This window comes from Mytilus edulis, chromosome 3, assembly GCF_963676685.1.
Source record: "Mytilus edulis chromosome 3, xbMytEdul2.2, whole genome shotgun sequence".
Lineage (NCBI taxonomy): Eukaryota > Metazoa > Mollusca > Bivalvia > Mytilida > Mytilidae > Mytilus > Mytilus edulis.
The window spans coordinates 89804496-89828109 of record NC_092346.1 but is presented as its reverse complement, the minus strand read 5'-3'; the positions used below and the strand labels follow the sequence as shown (position 1 = coordinate 89828109).

Sequence of the window (23614 nt, the reverse complement as noted above, 5' to 3'; positions counted from 1 at the left end):
ATTCAAAATGGAAAGTCTCTAATCAAATAACAAAATCAAAAGCTCAAACGAATGGATAACAACTGTCATATTCCTGACTTGGTACAGGCATTTTCTGATGTAGAAAATTGTGGATTGAACCTAATTTTATAGCTAGCTAAACCTCTTACTTGTACGATATGCACTGATCTTTTTTTTTTTATTTTTTGGAAACATGTTATACATTATAGGTCAAGGTACGGCCTTCAACAAGGAGCCTTGGCTCACACCGAACAGCAAGCTATAAAGGGCCCCAAAAATTACTGATTTTAAACCATTTAAACGGGAAAACCAACGGTCTAATCTACATAAAAACGAAAAACGAGAAACACGTATGATCTACATAAACAGACGGCAACTACTGTACATCAGATCCCTGACATAGGAGAGGTGCAAACATTTGTAGCGGGATTAAACGTTTTAATGGTACCAAACCTTCTCCCTTTTCTGAAACAATAGTATAACATCACAACATAGAAATACACACTAAAAATTATCAATTGGAAGGCTTAACTCAATCAAAAAATGCAAATTAACGCACAATGAACGAATAAATTTGATCTTCGATACCTGAATGCAAATGAAAAGTTAATAAAATTTATAAGGGATACATAAGTAAGGTCAAAACTAAATAAACAGGTTTAAACCAAGTTAAAGTAAGATACCTTTTTAATAATGACTTTTTGATTAGGTTCTTTTAAGGCTGTTCTCTTACATCATTGTACCAGATTAGGGAGAGGATTGATCGTTCAGAAATATTGTTAACCCCAGAAAATTATTGGTGTGTCTGATCAAAGTAGGTCGAGTAATGATTTTTCGCTAATGATACTAGGCTAGGTTCAAATCAGGCCATTCGTATTCTCATTTGGATTTTTTTCATTCTGGAGTCTTTTATAACTTACTTAAATCAAGCATCAAATTCCCAATTCGTTATATCTAAGCATGCATAGAACGGTTGATATTCAGTATTTGGAATGACTATACTAGTTGGAAAAACAGTACAAAGAGGAATAAATCTAATGTGCATCTCCTTTTAACAAGTCTGACTGTCGTTCAGACAAAATAATTCTTTAAAATCGTAATTTGTATTTATCATAATACAAATTCATACATTCTCAATTCTTCAAATTAGTACTTGATATAAGATTTTAATATTTGTTCATTCTAGCGACACTGGTGATTCGTTTGTAGATGGAACGCGTGTCTAGCGTACACAATTGTAAGATTGATATCTTTGATAAGCTCTTGTCTAAATTCATGTCTTCCAGAATTTTTCAAAATGAATGTCTTGCACCACTTCATATTGATTTTATACCTTGAAGATATTAGGTAATGTGATCAAATATCAATGTACATGTTCTGATCGGGCATGTTACGTTACATGTTTACATGGAACGAGGGTATGGAGGATCACGTTGAATTCAATTTCATTTGAAGATTTAATTTATCATTCAATATTGATGATCTTATTGAAATTACCATTAGTACATATATAGCTTGAATAAACTTTTGTCCGATATTTTGTTATGAATATACGAAAGCGGAAAAAAAATATATCAAACATTGCGATTTGTGTACTGAATCGTATAAACAATTTAAATTAGAAAACCTGCATCGTTCGAACGAAAAAAGACTTTAGAAGTTACGATGCTTCATGTAACATATTTGTCAAAACAGATGTACTTACGTTGCAGGCACACTTTATTTGCTGAAAAGATATATAAAAGCATTTCAACTATACCTTCTGAAAATGCCTTTAATACAAGTGGATTGCATCAACATATGCATGACATGCATATCCCGCATTTATTTAGTGAGAGATTAAGAGAGCTATACAATCGGTTTAATCCACCATTTTGTACAAGATGCCTGTACCAAGTAAGGAGTATGACATTTGTTTTTCGATTCATTCCGTTGGTTGATATACCGGTAATCTAAAGTTAGATTTCGTCAGGTTTTGTCGACTAATTTGCCACTTTTTAGCTCACCTTGCCCAAAGGGCCAAGTGAGCTTTTCTCATCACTTGGCGTCCGTCGTCCGTCGTCGTCGTCGTCGTCGTTAACTTTTACAAAAATCTTCTCCTCTTAAACTACTGGGCCAAATTAAACCAAACTTGGCCACAATCATCATTGGGGTATCTAGTTTAAAAATGTGTCCGGTGACCCGGCCAACCAACCAAGATGGCCGCCATGGCTAAAAATAGAACATAGGGGTAAAATGTAGATTTTGACTTATAACTCTGAAACCAAAGCATTTAGAGCAAATCTGACATAGGGGTAAAATTGTTCATCAAGTCAATATCAATCTGCCCTGAAATTTTCAGATGAATTGGACAACCGGTTGTTGGGTTGCTGCCCCCCAATTGGTAATTTTTCAAGAAATTTTGCCATTTTTTGTTATTATCTTGAATATTATTATAGATAGAGATAAACTGTGAACAGCAATAATGTTCAGCAAAGTAAGATCTACAAATAAGTCAACATGACCAAAATGGTCAGATGACCCCTTAAGGAGTTATTGCCCTTTATTGTCAATTTTTAACAATGTTCATTTATTTGGTAATTTTTTGTAAATTTTTACAAAATAATTTCCTCTTTTACTAATAGGCAAAGATCATTATAAAAAGAGATAATTGTAAGTAGCAAAAACGTTCAGTAAAGTAAGAACTTCAAACACATCACCATCACCAAAACACAATTTTGTCATGAATCCATCTGTGCCCTTTGTTTAATATGCACATAGACCAATGTGAGCGACACCGGCTCTTAAGAGCCTCTAGTTTAATGGGTTTGGTATTTTTGTTAATACTTTGTTAGTGGCAACGGGGCAAAGGGTATCCAATAACACCAAAACATCAAATCGATTTTTTTTCTAAAAACATATAACAGGGAATTGAAAGGGGATAAAAACAGATAACAGTAAATTAAGAATTTTTAAATTTAATATTTACGTATTGGGCAACATGGAACATAAACCCCATACGTATAATTCAAAGTCAAACATTTTTTATAATAAATATAATTACAAACAGGGATAATTGACGACGACAGGCCTATGTCCATACGTCCTAACCAAAATACCTTTTATATAATAAGGAACAGACTCTCGGTTCTGTGATTCTTTTCTTAGAATCATACACTATTTAAACTAGGAAGTTGTACAAATATTATGACACATCCTTTGATGTTGGTTAATATACATGTCAGGAATAAAGTATGAATTTATAAAATCATAGATATAGAGCGGACACAATTTATTACGGACAGACAGATGGACAGACGGACAGACTGACTGATTCCACGGACCGTGACAGACGGACGGACAGCCGGGCTGGTCCTTATAGGGCGACCCGCTACTAGGCGGGCACTTGTGAGTTTTTTTAAAAACCTCACAAATAAATGCTGATAAAGTATTCCATAACATAAAATCATTATCAACATTGAAAAAACTATTTGTTACTGCTAGTAGTGATTTCGTAGGAATTTACATACCTTTTTGAGCATTAAATTGTTTTTGACTTGGTTAGAAACAAATATGATTTGGTTTAATTGCATGCAGTTGGGGGGAAAAGAGAAGCTTGCAATTTCAAATTAACTCTGGAAAAACACGTCACCTCCTCTTAAAAGTATATCGTGTATCTTTTTTTTTGCATCCTTCATGTTGCAAATATATATATGTTTTATAAATGCTAAAAAAATTCTCCAAGTATTATTCAATACACAGAAGAAACATTTGATAAAATCTTGAAATTCATAGATTAAACTATCAAATATTGAAATGTCGTTTTAAATTGCATTCAAAATTTCCCCTAAGAAATCTTTGTAAATGATAAAAATCAATGCAGATATTTAAGTATACTGAATTTATAGGTAAAATAGAGGGCCATTTTAGGGTCTTATCGAACCTACTCCTTTGTGATTTCATTTTTTATTTTTTATTTTTCTTTAACTCTTTAACTATTTTTTATTTTTATTTATGAGAAAAGAAAGTCCGTGACAATCTACTGTTGTTTAATAATTCGGAATAATTTATGAAAAGCAATTCTCACATTGAATGTTAACAATTTACGAAGAAGAAAAAACTTAAAGTAATTTTTTGAAAGGTTATTCTCTTATAAGATCTTATAACATCTAGCTTTGGCGGTTTTCAATTTTGAATCCATGATAATCTGTAGATCTAGTTGTTAACATCCTTGTCATATGGTCTTTGATGGATGCATGTTGTCTCTTGGCAATCACATTTTCAGGAAATACACGGGACTGTGATACGTGTTTTAAATACTTGATAAATGTAATGCGCCTGCGCATTTAGCCGGATGACGTGTTAGCCATCTTGACAACTCGAAAAGTTATAAACGTCCCAAAAATGTATTTGGTCCTCCAACGACTCCTTTGTCTTCTGACAACTGTAGTTATGATATGCGAGGGCTTCTATTTACCAGGCCTGGCACCTGTAGTTTATTGTGACAAGTCACTCAACGACCATAAAAATTGCAAGGTATTCTAAACTACTCTATCCATATAGACTGACTACGTATACAACCGGATACCGAGTCTAGCCCAGCAAATCAAAATTATTGTTACAAATACCCGTTAGCTAACCAAATTATAAACGTAATGTTAAATATTGTGACACTCATCTGCAGAACCATACCTCAACAGTCCGTGTATTTTTTTTCAATACTCAACTATATATTAGGGTTCACGCTACCAGGCGACTTGGGCGAAGAAGTCGCTTTCCTGTTCGTCACTTCACTTTCCCCCACCCCCAAAAGTGAAAACAAGTCGCCTGTTGTTTACTATACTCGCTTTCAGTCGCTTTTGCATCGGGCATTTTCAATTTTTACCAAGTTGATGAAACATCATTTTTTTATTGATAATTAAAGAAATTCAGACATAAACGATTCATTTTTCTTACGAAAAGACGTTGAAGCATTGTCTTTGCAGTGTGAAGCAGGTTATTTAATGTAAAAATACAACTTTTTATCACTTTGTGCACTTCCGCAAGTTCCGGTGCTTGCCACTCGAAAACGTACATTCAGCTATGACCAACATCCGTATTTTTACAATAATTAAACATCAACCTAACTTTCGGCTGCAAAATAAGTTTGTTACTTCATTTAAACGTGATAAAAGTTGCCTCCAGTAATTGTTTAATCCATTTATTGCAATAAAAACTGTTATGTTCCTTTTCCAAATAACTTGTTAGACATCGTTTATTTTTGTAACTTTTCTTGCATTCGTCCGCCATTGACCATTTTCTAAAGTACAAATCGGAACCAAACCAGCTATGACCAACATCCGTATTTTTACAATAATTACTAGGGACGCATGGATGGAAAAGCTGACAGAAGAATATCGATCCCAAAAGGAAAAATTACACATTCCACACGCATTAACAGACTTTTGGTTACAGCTAATTGATTGGTGTATATAATTCCCTATAATTTATATTGATTGTTTCAAAATCATGATTAAAGTTGCTTAATTCTGAGACTATTAATATACTAATATCATTATATTATGGCCCAGCTTAACTTTGTATATCTTTAGATAAGAAACACTGAATTTCATACACAAGATAGTTTTTAATGTAATTGATATATTATATATTGTAATTTCTTAAACTTTTTTAAAATAATAAAATATTTTTTTATTGCTAGATATTTAGTTGTTAGTTTCTCACAAGAACCTTAGTAAAACTTAAACAACTTTTAATTTGAAATGTTACTTTAATTATTTACTCAGATATGAAAAGAACAATATAAAAAGAACATTATTTACATATGACCCTTTATACTATAGTAAAATCCAAACGTTGTAGCGCACCGCACTAATGAGCACTTATTTGTTATATTTTTATTTTGTTACAAGTCAATCAATTGTACTATTTGGTAGGGTAAGGGTAGGAATTGACAGAAGATTATTTCTATATATTGAAAATTAAAATTGAGGCAGATGTACATTGTACATGAGATTAATAATAATGATAATACTAGGCAAACAACAAATTGTATATACACAAACTTGATTTCATTTGTCAGCACAAATGGTTTGAATGAATAAATAACAACTACTATGGATTACTTTATTTTTGTGGATTAAGGAAAACTTGCATATTTGTGGATATATAATTTTGTGGTTTTGCTGAAATCTGCATACAAACTTATAGAAGATTTATCATTCGTTGAACAATAAATTTCGTGGTTTTACAATACCCACGAAATCCACGAAAATTGGTATCCAACGAATAATGATGAATCCACAGTATATTATATAAACTTTTTTATTAAAAATATTCAATTTATTGGCTTAAAGGAATAATTAACTGGAACCCAATTTCGCTGTGATTTTGAAATGATGTAACCCTGTATTACATTTTAGTCATGAAGTTTATTGGAGACTTTGATTTATAAATCATCATTGTCAATGTTTTTTAGGGGTCATCCATAATTGTCAACCATTTTCCAAAGTGTACAAAACGTACACTTGGGGGGAGGGGGTTAGAAAATCAACATTTTTACCGTACGCTTTTTTGTTTATTTCCGGATTTTTTTTCATTTCCGCATTATTACAGCAATGAAGCCATTTATCATCTAAGCGTTTGAAAATAACGTGAAATTGTACATTATCAAAACAACAAAATGGTATCTTTATACTCTTTATTCTGACGAAACACAGGCATCACAGATAGATGTCATCAAATAAAACAGTCAGATACATCTATGTTTCAGTTTATTTTCAATGCAAATTTCTATATTAAACTAAACTGTAATAGACAGGATATCTTCTTTTTTTATTAAGAAAATTGATTCTTGTCTTGAAATCTGAAATGGTTGATGTACACTTTTTGAGGGAGGGTGGGGGGTCTGAAAAAGTGTACGTTTTGTACACTTTGGAAAATGGTTGACAATTATGGATGACCCCTTAGATATTGAGTTTTTTTAATGACTTTTATATTTCTTTTTTAGACTGATTTGAAAATTTTTGTGAATCGTCTCAACAGTGTTGAAACAGTAGTACCATATGAATATCATAAGTAAGTACAGGCACAGGTTAACTTATAGACTGAATAATTTGGGTCAACACCATATTATTCATAAAGTAATGTGACATGTTTTTCCACAAATCTCAAAGCTAGTTTAGAGAAGTAGTGTAAACACTCCCATCTTCATGTACAGCATCTTCATTATCTTACATTTTGTAATTAGATTCTTAAGTTATAACTATGGAAAGGTAACTTTGCTTGTAAAGTATACTAAAAATACATAAAGATCCATAGTCTCTCTAAAATATTGCAGTTTGTTTTAAATTAAAAAAAAGATTAAGGATAAGAAAAAACAATTACCCAGTCATTTATTAAAAGAAATTGCACAATGGCCTTTCATAGTCCCTGCAATATAAAGTTTACTCTGGGGTGAATTCGTTACTTCCCCATAGGTTTTATCCAATTCTGTCTCTGACACAGTCAAATTACACAATGACATGTTAAAACTTTTTTTTCAGGTTTGACTTCTGTGTTGTTGATGAAGATAACTCTCCAACAGAAAATTTGGGTCAGGTTGTTTTTGGAGAAAGAATAAGACCATCTCCTTACAAGGTATTGTTTATTATATACTTTTATCTGTCAATATGTTGGACGGTGTTCATTCTAAATTTCTTTTGCATACATATTTATAACGATAACTTTTTAATATACATGTATGTCACTCACCCATGTATTATGTTTTCTGTTAGTAGTAGTTGATTAAGCCTTCCTGTGAATGATAAATCTGCATATGTTCATTGATTGTTGTATTATATTTTGGTCAAAAATTGATACATTTAAAGAAAGATGACATTATATTAAAGCATTTACTTTAAGTTGCAACTTTATAATTTTTTTTTTTTTTTTCAGATGACATTTAAACAGCAAATAACATGTCAAAGTGTGTGCAAGAAGGAATATGCTCATGGTGACAAGGAAAAAGTTAGCAAATTAAAATTTCTGAAGAATGGAATTGCTTTGAACTATAATCATCACTGGTAAGATAACAGTTGTATGTCATAGAACTATCAGAACTCTCTGACTTACATTTGCCTCAACCAAAACAAAATCTTACACACATTCATATAATAACAAACCACCGATCAAGTTTGAATTTTGGTGGCGTCATTTTTATCTCTTTACAGTAATGCCCCTTTACAAATGGAAAATTGCCGCGATATAGCCTTTTTGTGCTAATGCGGCGTGAAGCAACCAACAATCAACAAATGAAAAAAATTGCAAATTTTTGTTTCTCTTCTCTAACTTTAGTTTGCCTCATTCAAATGTTATGAAACTTATACTCTCTGCTTATTACCCCAAAACCCAGAATAAGTTTTAGTTTGGGTGGCAATACTTTGACCTTTCTAGAGCAACAATTCTTTACAAATGGAAAAAATTGTGGAATTTTCCATTACCATTCTTTAACTTAAGTTTGCCTCCCAAATGTAAAGAAACTTATACAGAACTGCTTACTACCATAAAACTCGGATAACTAGTACAAATTTGTGTAGCTATATTATTCCTGTGTCTTTAGTAATGTCCCTTTATTAAGTTATATGCAAGTGGGTATCATTTGTGTCCCATAGACACATTCCCCAATTTTCACTAAACTTGGCTTGAAATGTGCCTGGATTACAACAAAATACTGTTTTTTTCTCATCAGCAGTTTGAAGGATAAGGTGATAGTGCTTATCTGTAATCTGAAATGTTTTTACTAAATGTTCATTGCTGGTTAATATCTTTTTTTAAGTCATAAATAATTTAAAAAAATTACTGACATTTGACAATTTTTAAAAGTCATCACCGCAAAAAACAAATTTGAATGAATGCATCTGTTTGTAGGATAATAGATAACATGCCTATTACATGGTGTTATGATGTAGAAAATGGACAGAAATATTGCTCTACAGGCTTCCCTATTGGCTGTTTAGTTGACAAAGATGGTAAACAAAAGGATGCATGTGTTATAAGTGTAAGTAAAAGTAAAACAAACATTCATACACAGAAAAAGTATTACATGTAACTAACAGGAATTAACGAAAAATCATTGACAACCAAAAAAAAACAACACCAGCACCATGCTTCGTAGAAAAAATGAATGTACATTAAAAACATCAAGGAATAACTCATGGTGTAAATAAGACTTAGTAGAGACCCAATATGTCAAAATGTATGTGGTTGGTTTTTAATCTATTTAATGTCACATAAACCAGCTCAGACCAGCTATCTGTAAGGTGACAACTAACTTGAAGATGTGGAAAAAATGGACGTAATTCAGAAGTAGACTAAAAATGTACTTACTGCTACAGGAAGCTGGCTAAGGTAGCCACAGGTGATGCTAAAAAAACAATAAAATCAGAAACAGCACTCATAACCACGAACATAGACATGATAGAGTAAATTTTATTGCTGTATTTATGATTTTTATGTGTTACTCATTTTCCAGAATTGGTTATTGGCCATGAATTCTTATATATTTGTTTCCTCACTTTTTGCAAAATCTTATGCATCAGTAGAGTTGAAAACATTCATCGGAAAATTACATCATGGAATCATATTTGTACCTTCTTTTCTGTTTGATTGATGAATATGAAGAATTAAAAAAAAACAGAATCTAGATAACCCATGATAAGCAACTCTGTCAACTTTCGGGGCTTAGAGAGTATATACAATTTTGGCGAAACACAATTCCATTATCTCAATGAAATGATGACTACTCCTTGAAAATAATTAAATCAACAAATCTAATGGCTTCTTAACAAATGCTTAGTACTCTGAACTTTGGCAATTGTTAATGGAATAGTTTGAGATTTTTGTTTTGTTTTAAGAGTTTATAATTTACTTTTAATATTTTTTGTAGAATAAATACAGTGAAAAGAATACTTACTATGTGTTCAACCATATAGATGTAACTATCACTTACCACAGTGGTACAAACACTGACTGGGGACAAGAATTTGGATGGGATGGTGGTAGAATTGTAGCTGCAAAATTAGAACCTAGAAGGTAGTCAATTAATAACAGTTAGGTTTTTTTTTATAAAATTGTGACCTTTTAAACTTATTTCAGTTATACAGTAGTTTATTTGCAAAAACTTTTAAAAAGAAAACATAGCATCAGAATAATCTTGAGAAATTAAGATACATATAAAAATGATGGACAGTAAACATTTTTTATGAACAAATTCAATATATTATCCATTCATAGTGTATGTATGAGGTAAGTATTTCTTGATCTATGGTTGTACACAAATTTACCTTATGGGGTTTACTTAAGCAAAGAAAGATTTACAGAAATTTTGAAGATTATTTTACCATACAATGAACCCCATTGTGCACCACCTATTTTGATTTATTATCAGAATTATATTGAGTTTCCCTGAGCAAACCATTGACCCTGCCTTTTTATGGGGCAACAATTTCATTTTAGTGACCTTTGCTTGCAGTACTTGTTATAAAATTAAAGTGATAAGAAAGTTAATGTTAACTGATTGACTATTGATACACTGTGTCAGTACTAAAAGACTATATCAAGGTGATAATGCTAAATGTTATGACTATTAAATTATCCTTGTAATTTCAGTATAAAACACAGTAAGGCAGGTGATTGTAGTCCAGGATTACCTGCCCTTGGTATTGGTGCTGATACCACTGATATATCATTTAACTATACTTACAGTGTCACATGGGAGGTAATATTACTTACTAGATTTTATATGACATTTTATACATTTTATACATTTTATACATTTTATACATTTTATACATTTTATACATTTTATGCAATGCTAATACAAATTTATATGTATTCTTTTTCATAATAGCTAACAGCAGCGTCTCTGGTTTTAATAGTTCTTGTATCTTAGTTCACAGGGATTTACTGAAAAAATCAACATTCCAGAAAGAAAGTTAATTTATTGGTGATTGAACAAATCATTATATTTCTTTTTCATTTGGAATAAATTGTTAAGATATGTAGGTTGGGGGTATTTAAGATAGTAATTTCAAAGTCCAAAATGCATCTAGTATTTAGCAGTTGTGCTTATTTATCGATAGAATATATGTATAAAGTTAGGGGCTCTTCGTTTGATCAATTAATTCTGAGTTAGTAATCTAGCTTTAATAGCATATTGATCTAGAACAATACTAAAAAAAATGTTTTTTTATTGTAGACAAATGATGACATCAAATGGTCATCAAGATGGGATTATATTCTGAAATCAATGCCAAACACAAACATTCAATGGTTTAGGTGAGTATAATAATTTCTATATTATGTTCTTAGGAAACTTGCTGATTTATGCTGTAGCAACATGAGCAAGGATTTCCTGACAAAGTAGATATAAAACTGCCCTTCATTAGCTTTATAAAACTGCCCTTCATTAGCTTCACCAGTTTGGTAAAGTGTTATCTTACTGTGCTATAGGAACTGAATTTTGATTGGAAAATCATTCTTTACTATTAAAGTATTACGGTCTCAATAGTTATTTGAGCCAAAGGCAGTCAGGTAGTTGTACAAGTAAAAATGAGAGATTTATTCATTCATAAAAGAGTTTATTGTTGTGTTTATTATGAAGTTAATATAACATTCTTATAAAAGCTTCAAATCTGAAAAAAAATACACAATCTTTAAACTTAAAAGTTTTGGATATACAGGTTGAAAAAATATTTGAGTGAATTATAATAGTTTTTATTGTGTTTATATTTAGAGTACAATTATATATTACATCCTGTTAAAAATACTGCTGTTGTGAACATTAACAAAATTGCATTCATTTTAATTATTATGTAAAATTTTTGATTAAAATTAAATTAAGTAGATGTTTATATTTGAAAATGTCATATATTATAGGTCATGCAAGAAATGCTATAAATAGTAAAAAAAAACTGCATAAATAAGTTTCTTTATGCTAACTTGATTTTTGTTTCAGTATAATGAATTCCTTGGTGATAGTGTTGTTCCTGTCTGGTATGGTAGCCATGATTATGTTGAGAACACTTCACAAAGATATTGCCAGATATAACCAGATGGATAACTCAGTATGTATATCTAACAATTATAATCAATAAAAAGTATACATGTTTTAGATTTTCAGCCAGTATGGTCTACAATAAATTCATGACTTGCCTCCCTTTGACTGTTTTATGACACCTTGTATTCTGCTCTCTATTGATTATTAAATAAGTCCTATCCCTAGCATATATTGGTAGCTACACATTGATTTGTTAGACTAACAGCTTTGTTGAGACAAAATATCATTATTTTTTGCATTTGGGATACTAGACCAGATACTAAAGACAGTATACACACATAATGTATGTGACTAGCCAGGTGCATCATAACTATATATTGAAATGAATTGCTTTTAAATATTAAAATCATCTACCTTGCATGAACATGAACCCCTTTGCATTGCACTGAAGAAAAATGCAGGCAAATGTATAAACTGAATTATTTTTATGCCCCATTTATAGGCATTATGTTTTCTGGTCTGTGCGTCCCTCCGTTTGTCCGTCTGTCCTGCTTCAGGTTAAAGTTTTTGTTCTAGGTAATTTTTGATGAAGTTAAAGTCCAATCAACTTGAAACTTTGTACACATGTTCCCTATGATATGATCTTTCTAATTTAATGCCAAATTAGAGATTTTCCCCCATTTTCACAGTCCACTGAACATAGAAAATGATGGTGCAGATTGGGCATCTATGTACTGGGGACACATTCTTGTTTTGTATTGAAGTAAATTAAATTAGTATTTGTTGACCAGATTTACGTTGCATCTGTTTAATCACTATTTTATTTGAAATTTAGGAGGACGCTCAAGAAGAGTTTGGTTGGAAGTTAGTTCATGGAGATGTTTTCCGTCCACCAAGGAAGGGAATGATGCTCGCAGTCCTCAATGGAAATGGAGTACAAATATTCTGCATGACTTTGATTACTTTAGGTAAGACAAAAAATCACAACTTTATTGTATTAAATGGGAAGTAAATAGCTGGCATGTCTTTAAGTTCTTCACCAGTCTTTTTAACAAAAGTGAATAGTTTATTACATTTACATTATAAATGGACAAAACGTGCATTTATTAGATAAGTCTGGTTGTCATGTAAATATAAAAATAAGAAGATTTGTAATGATTGCCAATGAGACAACTCTTGAAATATGACCAAATTACACAGAAATTAATAACTATAGGTCACCATATGGCATTCAACAATAAGAAATAAGTTTGAAAGTGAATTCACCTTGTCCGTCCTGCCATGTTCAACAACTATTTCAGTCACATTTTTCTCAGGTACTACATATACTGAACAGAATGACTTTGATCAATAGTTTGATAGTGATCAGTTGTTACTTGTTAGCACTTTGTTGATCTATTTATCGCCAACTCCTGTTTGACGATACTTTAAATTTTTCAATGTGTAGAAAGAATTTTTTTTTTAAATTGTCACACATTTCTCAAGTACTATTGAATAGAATGACTGATCTAGTCAGCAGGGCAATAGTAGTGAGTGGTAACGAGTGTGTGACTATTGGACATGTATTTTTCCTTTCTTATTTCTAATACATTGAATAGGAGTGATGGTATCCTTAAATGCATTCTTGTTTTGTAAGTTTTTGAAAAATGTTGATTACTTTATTAATTGACTTGCTAAGTAAAGGATTTTAATTTTATCTACTATTATTTTATTACAGTATTTGCCTGTCTTGGATTTCTTTCACCAGCCAATAGAGGAGCATTGATGACCTGTTCATTGGTAAGTCAACTTTAAGTTTAAATGTATATTTCCATGTACACATGGTAAATGTTTACCTTACCTTTCTCTGATATGACAAAACCAATGTAGATTGGACTAACTTTAAATTGAAATATATATTTTTAAGGAAAACATATTTTAAAGACCATTACTACTATCAAAAATCGTTACTGTAATTCCTTTCAATGCAAGCTACCTAAATGAAGAGGATGATGTAATCTGGACTTTGTTACTAATATGTTGAAAATGACATGCTAAATCTGATATACCCAGTTTTCTCATCTTTGCTTTTTGTCCCCTTTTGGAATATTAGTTGAACAATTTATTCATTCATTAAAATATCAATGAATTAACTCTAAAAAGATATCATACTTTATTTATGATATTGGATCTTTTATAGGACCCTTTATAGTTGTTGAGAGAACATGTTTACAGTATCAAGACCCTGTATCTTAGTTGCATTTTTAAAGATCCATGTTTGTTAAACAACTTAAGTTAATGATGGCTACCAAATGTGCATTATACACTTCTATGATCAAATAACTATTGTAACATGTGTTAACGATATCAATTATTCAAGGTCTACTTTCTGTGAATAACAAAATAACAAATGTCTATGAAAATATCATACTTGATTTTATGTTGAAACTGAATAATTTGACTCTGAAATTATTAACTACATAATATTGAAATTCTCAAAGATTTTTTTTAACAGGAATAAATCACAAATTCATTAAAAGATGTCTTATTTGTTTCTTACTCAACAAATAACTCAGGGTTTCTAATTATTGGTACTATTTTGTAGGTATTGTATGTGTGTCTTGGAACCCCTGCTGGATATGTCTCAGCTAGACTATATAAAAGTAAGTTACTGGTTTACCTTGGTCTACTTGTACATTTATCTATACACATAGTCACAAAGTGAACAAAATTGAGATTAGGTATATTTAATGAGTATATCTTATTAAAATTTTGGTCAGATAGAAAAACATAAGCATCACAATGCAAAAAAAAGAATTTCCAAGCATTATCATTATAGGTTAAAAATTACATAACTAAAAAACTTTTGTTCATTGCAGTGTTTGGAGGTGAAAAATGGAAATCTAATGTTATACTGACAGCTTTCTCATGTTCTGGGTATGTATATATAAGATGAGAGAATGAAAGATTTTACTTTGTATCCCAAAATTTGGTATTCTATACTCCTGACAAACAATATTCTTTCATTATTATAAATGCTTAATATGTGTTATGTTTTATCATACTCTGTTGTACTGTTATATGGGTATACTTACTTATATGATTATTTGACTAATTGTTTAAAGGTAAATCACTGATGTAATTCAATATTTGTAATATTTATATTCTATAAGTTGTATTGCTTACGAATAACAGATTATTATTATTGATCCTTGCTATTCCAAACATTTACACCTTTCTTCTATCTTCAATAATATTATTTTGTTAAAATCTAAATTCATCAAGAATTCACATCACTTATAAAAATGTTGATATCATTATTTTAATTATTTTTTATGCCCCACCTACGATAGCAGAGGGGCATTGTGTTTTCTGGTCTGTGCCTCTGTCCGTCTGTTCATTCGTTCCTCTGTCCGTTCGTCCCGCTTCAGGTTAAAGTTTTTGGTCAAGGTAGTTTTTGATGAAGCTGAAGTCCAATCAATACGACACTTAGTACACATGTTCCTTATGATATGATCTTTCTAATTTCAAAGCCAAATTAGACTTTTGACCCCAATTTCAGGGTCCAATGAACATAGAAAATGAAGGTGCAAGTTTCAGGTTAAATTTTTTGGTCAAGGTAGTTTTTGATGAAGCTGAAGTCCAATCAACTTGAAACTTAGTACACATGTTCCTTATGATATGATCTTTCTAATTTTAAAGCCAAATTAGACTTTTGACCCCAATTCCACGGTCCATTGAATATAGAAAATAAAAGTGCGAGTTTCAGGTTAAAGTTTTTGGTCTAGGTAGTTTTTGATGAAGTTAAAGTCTAATCAACTTGAAACTTAGTACACAAATGATAATGAGAGTGGGGCATCTGTGTACTTTGAACACATTCTTGTTTCAAATCAAATTTGAATAAATGTGAAAGCCAAATGATTGAAACAAGCTGTTGAGAGAAACTAAATGGTTAATTGTAAATCAATCTTGTCAAAATGAATATAATTAATTTTCATGTAATGGTATGTTTCATGTCTAGAAACCAATGAAAATAGGTCATTTTAAATCTATCGCTGTGAAAATATCTTCTTGTTACTTCTTGTTATTTGAATGATGAATTTTTTGTTTGTATTATTTTAGGATTGTGTTTGGAGTGTTTTTCTTGTTGAACTTGGTACTGTGGGCCAAGGGAAGTAGTGCAGCCATACCATTTAGTACACTGATAGCTTTGTTAGCTTTATGGTTTGGTATTTCTGTACCTCTGGTATTTATTGGTGCATACTTTGGATACAAGAAGAGGGTTAGTATATATAGAAAATAAAGATAAGGAGATGTGGTATGATTGACAATGAGGCAACAGTTAGTATATATATATATATAGAAAATAAAGATAAGGAGATGTGGTATGATTGACAATGAGGCAACAGTTAGTATATATATATATAGAAAATAAAGATAAGGAGATGTGGTATGATTGCCAATGAGGCAACAGTTAGTATATACAAGTACACACCCGTGATATCGCGGGTCCGTGACTGAATTAAAGTATATAACTATGCCTAAGCCTTATTTTAGTAATTGGTATTGTCATCTGATAAGTCATGTCGATTATAAGATACACAGTTTTCTCTGCTTTCAAATCTTTCTGTTTGAACCCGTCGACCTGTAACTTATCAGTTATTGGAAATATTAATTATTTGAAAAACAAAAGGTCCTGGCTATCCAGGAATGGAGTATTTTTTAATCAACAGCATTGTCCTATATTAGTTATCTTAGAAAGTCTTGCTGATTGCTGAATAAAACTACAATAGGGAACAATTTGACAATGATTGAATTTAGTAGTGTCAGTCCTTTGATTATGACCCGTGTATATAGCAAAATCCTAAATACACCGTTTGGTGGTGCGCCTGTCAAATGCGGAACGTACAGATAAGGTAATAGCTGAATATACTATTTGTATCGGTATCGGATTCGGATTTGACCCGGAACTTGTTAATTATTGGCAATATTAATTATGCTGAAAACAAAAGGGTCTGGAGTGGTGTAATTTTTAATCTACACCATTGTCCTATATTAGTTATATATAGAGTTGAATTCTTTGATTTGTCGTTTTTACCCGATGACGGCTGACAAATAGGACCTCGTAACTTTAGTATTATAGATATATATAGAAAATAAAGATAAGGAGATGTGGTATGATTGCCAATGAGGCAACAGTTAGTATATATATATATAGAAAATAAAGATAAGGAGATGTGGTATGATTACCAATCAGGCAACAGTTAGTATATATATATATAGAAAATAAAGATAAGGAGATGTGGTATGATTACCAATGAGGCAACAGTTAGTATATATATATATAGAAAATAAAGATAAGGAGATGTGGTATGATTACCAATGAGGCAACAGTTAGTATATATATATATAGAAAATAAAGATAAGGAGATGTGGTATGATTACCAATCAGGCAACAGTTAGTATATATATATATAGAAAATAAAGATAAGGAGATGTGGTATGATTACCAATGAGGCAACAGTTAGTATATATATATATATAGAAAATAAAGATAAGGAGATGTGGTATGATTACCAATGAGGCAACAGTTAGTATATATATATATAGAAAATAAAGATAAGGAGATGTGGTATGATTACCAATGAGGCAACTAGTCATCAAAGTTCAAATGAAGTGGATGTAAGCAATTAAAGGCAACTATATGACTTTCAACAATGAGAAAAACTCATACTTTCTGGTTTGCTGTAAAAGGCCCTAATTTCCCAACATGAATAATATGAGACAATTCAATTAAAAAAAACTAACAGCCTGATTTACAACAAAACAATTTACGAAAATCAAATATGACAGACAGGAACCAAAGACAACCACTGAACTATCATGACTTGGGAAAGACACATGAAGAATCTGATGATGTTAAACATGAGCTCTCAACCCTCTGCCTAAAGTCTTGTTATATACAAATACATTAGTTTGAAACAGCTTACAACAAAAATAAATTCTTCATTCAATTCTAAGGAAGTTTTGTCCAGCAATATGGTAAAAAAAATTGCACAATACTTGAACTGTCTCAAGGTCGCATGCTGTAATGAAACTTAATAGGCTGAAAATAAAACCCTATAATTTGATGACTGTATCTAACAGATAACAGTGTAAAAGCACAATGTTTTGCCAACAGTAGCTGTTAAACTTCCACATGTTGTTGTAACATATTTTGCTGAACATACCCCTAAACCGGTGTAACTTATTTCTTGTATAATTGCTTTATATAACAAATGCCAGTTTCAATATATGTTTTTTCTTCCCCATTCAGGCAATAGAGCATCCAGTGAGAACAAACCAGATCCCCAGACAAATCCCAGATCAATCTATGTACACCAAACCTATTCCAGGAATTATTATGGGAGGTGTACTACCATTTGGATGTATCTTTATTCAACTTTTCTTTATTTTAAATAGCATTTGGTAAGTTTTTATTGTTTTATTAACATTTCTTAACACAATTTTATTGCAAGGAAAATCATGTAGAATCACATTATCTTTGATATATATATATATATATATATATATATATGCTTTTTTACTACAAAGGTTTCTTACATAAGGACAAGACAACATCCCAAGATGACAATGAAACTAGTGTAGCCACACAAATGAGGAATGTATCATTTTGTATTGTTCTTCTTCTTAGAATGGTGCAAAAAAACATCCACTCACCACAAATGATGTTGTCAATTTGGAATCATGATTGTGGCATTTCTTTGAATACAATACTTTGAAAATCATGAAAATGCACTACATACTTTTTACAGCTCTAATCAGACTGCCGACATGCTTAGATATTATCAATACTGTTGTATATGTTTTACAAATCCCTTCAGATGTCTGATATTCATAGATTTATATTCCTTTTTTTACAGGTCCCATCAGACTTACTACATGTTTGGATTTTTATTCCTTGTATTCACTATACTCATCATTACCTGTTCAGAAGCTACCATTTTACTCTGCTATTTCCATCTGTGTGCAGAGGTAGGTACACCTTAAATGTATAACCAAATCTAGATTTCAAATAGCTTTTAATGAAAGAGTTGCAGAGGATATGTCAGTGAGACGCCAACTCACCAACACAGTCATACAAACTCAATGTAACAAGGTCTATATCATTCTTAGTCTAGATACACTCAGTATGACAAGCTCAATACCTTATCACAATCGATTAATGATTAGTTTAAACAACTTTTTAACCATAACAATTTAATTAGGGGGAGGAGAGATTTTATCTTAAATGATACCTCCTAGACAGCTAGTGCTGTGGTAATTTAGTTGTAACTGAATTTGATGACTTTTCAGAATTAATTATTTAGTATTTTGAAAAAAACAAAAAAAGATTTAAAAATCAATGTTATAAAACTTTAAATAGTTAAAAAAAAGTCTTTTTGAAATTGAATCTTGATCTAATATAGAATAGGGGAAGGAGAAATAATGTCTTTTAAATAGATTGCTATGCTGACTACAACAAGAATGACCATTATTTTATTTTATTTTATTGCACATGGGCTTTTTTTACAATTGTAATGGCAGTAGTTGGCACTTTTGAAAGCTTGACCTCTCTACTTATGAGAAAAGAAATTGGAGTTTTTTATTTAATCGTATTGATTTATTTGATGATTTGTAATATGAACTTATTTTGTTTTAAGGACTACCATTGGTGGTGGAGATCGTTCCTGACCAGTGGATTTACAGCTATCTATCTATTTATATATTGTATACATTACTTGGTGTCTAAGCTGGAAATCCATGGATCTGCTAGTTATTTCCTGTATTTGGGATATACATTTATTATGGTCTTTTTGTTTTTCTTATTAACAGGTAAGTCAAATGTAATGTAGTTACTCTTTAATGAAAAAATAAAAAACAAAATAATTAGAAGACAGCAACAAAAAAATACAAGACAAAGAAATTTGTCATAAAAAACAGTATTTGAATAAGAAATAACCAACTTCAAAACAACAGGAACAGAAACTTAATTGTAAAAACTACCAACTGTTACAGGGCTCTTACCTGATATACCTTTTTTTTCATTGATAGTCCTAATTTCACACATTGCTTAAACTTTACCCAATGATGCTTAACAATTTGTTCATTTAGTTTGCATCCTGAAATTTGTTTTTGAAATATCTGCCTTCAAGGCAACAACATACATTACCAACCAGTTAGTAAGAGTAGAAAGAGTGTAATTGAAGTTAATTTAAAACAGTAATTTTGTATATTTGTAATTGAAAACTGTAATTTTGTATATTTGTAATTGAAAACTGTAATTTTGTATATTTGTAATTGAAAACTAATTTTGTATATTTGTAGGTTCTATTGGTTTCTTCTCCTGTTTCTGGTTTGTAACAAAGATATACAGCGTTGTGAAAGTGGATTAAAATGGACATTACACTTACCAGAGGGATACTATTACTGATAAATGGATGTAAACTAATGGGAAAGCAACCTAAGTTGTTTGATTTCATGGGTCAGAATTTGTTGTTTAAAATAGTGATGAAATTACTATATCATGCCATGTAGAAACTTGTTTTATTTATGCTTTGTGTTGGTTAGTAGTGGAACATTATCTCCCTTCTTTTTCAAGGTTGAGATTTTAAAAGATGAAGAAAAACAACTTTATATTTTCAGTTGTGCCACACTTATACCTACCATTGTTAATTACACAATAAAAACTAAACATAAGTGAACTATTTACATGACTGTTATCCTTTGTATGTAGAGAAGCTGTAACCAGTTTTCTTGTAATGAGTTAACATACAGCAAAATGTGAAGAATAAATGTGAAGCATGAGTGTCAGATAATTTCACATTATAACTGTAGATAATGTTACACTGTTCTCATACTCTTTGATTGTTATAAGTCAAGAAAATGATGTTAGTTAATCGAATTCTATTCATTTTACATGTTTCAAATCAAATCATGATTTTTTACAAGTTAAATAACTATTTTGGATTATATTTTTAATTTGCAGTTAGATATTATTATTTTTTTTAAAGTTATGGATTGAAATTATTTACTGAATTTGTTATGGGGATTCCAGGAAAAAGTTAAATTGGAGAGTTAGACACCACCTGACATTTATGTCTGTGAGCATTAGGGATGAAATTCAAATATGTTCGAAATGAAAATTATGGGTGGTATTGTATAAAGGTATAGTTATCTGACATTAATTTCTTGCTCTTTTTATATGTTTATTTTTTTATATGAGGTTTCGTACATATTTATGATTTTGTTAGTATAGTTATCAATTCTTTGTTAGTGTGTATTTGTTGTAACATTGTTTTTATTTGTCAAAAGGTCCCTTTTTGTTTCTTGAATAGTCATGTTTTGGCATACATTTGCAGTGGAAACTATACTTACCGAATGAATTGGTTGCATTTTATAATAAAATTTTCAAATTGTTAAAAAAAACACACTGATGATTTAATAAGAGTATAACAGACTAGGTATTCGGTTACTGTAACATGGTATCGCTTCATATATATAATATAGTCTGACAATTTAAAAAAAAAATCCAATTCCCTTGATGATTATTTTAGCAGAGTATGCATTAATAGTTTTATACAAAATATTCCAGACCAAGATGTATTCTTTTTACTTCACTTTGTGTGTTGTCAGTTACTAACAGTAGATAGTCACCTCTAGAATAATTGGTTTAATGTGGTATTTATTAACTCGTTATGTATATGATCTTGTGCCTTTCATTGAACAAATGTCATAGAAAACCATGTGTGTAAAAGTTGTAAACCTTTCATCAGATTATTTTATCTGATTCTCATAATTAGCCATTCTGTATGTAACATTCTGTATGTAAGGGAAAACATTATTGAAAATGTATACAATTTATAATATATTATGCTGATGTTATGGAAGACAAGTGTAAACGTAATATTTATATTTCAGAGTTGAAAAATTTTAAAAGTGTAAAAATGTAAACAATTTATGTAAGGTATTAAAACAGTTGGGTTTGATCACTGATATATGCAATGGTGTAAATACTCATTTTGTATAAGCACATTTTAAAATATCCATTTAATATATAGAAAATGATAAAAGTAGATTTGAGTAAACGATAACAAAAACAAGACTAATTCTTTAATGAATAACTGGTGTTAGAGTATTTTAAGTGATTTTAAGTAATTTTCAAATAGCATTGTGGATGACTTCATTGATTATTTGTATAATGAGCGTTCCAGTTGGTTTAAGAACCTATTGTAAGATGAGGAAACTCACTCAATTGATTTAGTTATCCTGTGCCTTCCTTTTTTACCAGAAAAAAAATCCTGCATGATTCATATCTGAGCTTGGCTTTGATTTTACATATTAGGTTAATATAGTGCAAAAAAGATGTCTTGTATATAAAAGGAACAGAAGATTGTATTTTATTTAAGATTAAAATTATTTGAGAGTCTTTATCAAGTGTTGAAACAACTTAAATAATTTTCTTTCATTAAGTCAAGTGTTTGAACCCAACCAGTAGAGAAATTGAAGCCTGTGGTAAAAAGGGCTGTAGAAACACACAGTGTTATAAACTTTATCTAGAATTAACCTTAATAAGGAAATATTGTTTTCTATTATTCTATTTACTTTATAATCTGTTGTTTAATAAGTTGCACAGTTTTACACAATTTTCTGTTTATAAGGAATTCTATAACAGTATATGTATATAGTGGGTACATTTTTATGTGATATTTATGACTGTTGGTGTTCTCATGAAGAATAATGCTTAAATTAAATAAAATTATATAAATATTGTGTCTTTATAATTTTAAGGGTTTAAGGTGAATGAAGGCTTTCCTTTTGATTACATTCTGGTCTCATGTTCAAAAGTAATAGGACCTTTAAGACATATTTTAAACAAAATTTATATGTATATTGCATTAGGATATCCTGAAGTTACTTTTTCTTTAGGGTAAATTGACTGAACATCCTCATGTAACAACTAAACAAAGGGAAAAGACATACGAGATTTAAACAAAGTCTTCGTACCAAAAGGACAATAAAGAAATGATGAGATAATCATTAATCTTGATATAGCAGGGTAACACTACCATCAAATCTGTCATGTAGCGATTAATCCAAATACCCCTTGTCGTAACAATATCTGACTTGGTCTCATAAGAGATTATATGGACATGAATTTTTTCCCACTGAAAACTTTATCCAATCAACCTAGTTTAACCAAGTAATTCCATAATTTTACAGTTTTGTTGTACATTTTGTTGCCTTTTGTCTTGCCTACACCAAAAGTTACAGATGTGAGACATAGGGATTACATTCCTGCTTTATGTTACAAAGTTTCCATCATTTTAATGGTCAGTGACTGCTTTAAAGTCATGTGAATTTCTCACTTATGAGTAATAGGATAAATAGATTTAGTATATGGGTTACTTCCAAGGTATACATCTCCTTCAGGCAGGTTTCACCTGACTTTGACCTCATTTCATGGATCAGTGATCAAGGTGAAGTTTAAATACTAAATTACTATTATCAGAAATAACTTTTTTCGGTGTATGGAATGATTTTAAGGTGTACATGTCTGACTGACCACATTTTCATGGT

The 23614-nt window shown here is 30.6% G+C and overlaps 1 protein-coding gene across 1 annotated transcript; it reads left to right on the top strand.

The window, feature by feature from the left end:
• The first annotated feature begins 4298 nt into the window (after positions 1-4298).
• Positions 4299-22804, top strand: LOC139517733 (transmembrane 9 superfamily member 2-like). Its single transcript, XM_071309108.1, has 18 exons — positions 4299-4515; positions 6989-7056; positions 7524-7617; positions 7915-8042; positions 8887-9016; positions 9905-10050; positions 10627-10735; positions 11216-11295; positions 11975-12083; positions 12852-12984; positions 13734-13795; positions 14601-14658; positions 14875-14932; positions 16118-16277; positions 18312-18463; positions 18919-19030; positions 19699-19870; positions 20363-22804. Exons 1-18 carry the CDS (start codon positions 4384-4386, stop codon positions 20428-20430), a joined length of 1971 nt encoding a protein of 656 aa, XP_071165209.1. The 5' UTR covers positions 4299-4383; the 3' UTR covers positions 20431-22804.
• The last annotated feature ends 810 nt before the right edge of the window (positions 22805-23614 follow it).

Excerpts from the sequence above, each read along its gene's own strand:
- LOC139517733 (XM_071309108.1), top strand. The coding sequence starts at position 4,384 with ATGTATTTGGTCCTCCAACGACTCCTTTGTCTTCTGACAACTGTAGTT. Across the intron at positions 7,618-7,914 it reads TAAGACCATCTCCTTACAAG|ATGACATTTAAACAGCAAAT; the intron begins GTATTGTTTATT and ends TTTTTTTTTCAG. Across the intron at positions 10,736-11,215 it reads CTTACAGTGTCACATGGGAG|ACAAATGATGACATCAAATG; the intron begins GTAATATTACTT and ends TTTTTATTGTAG.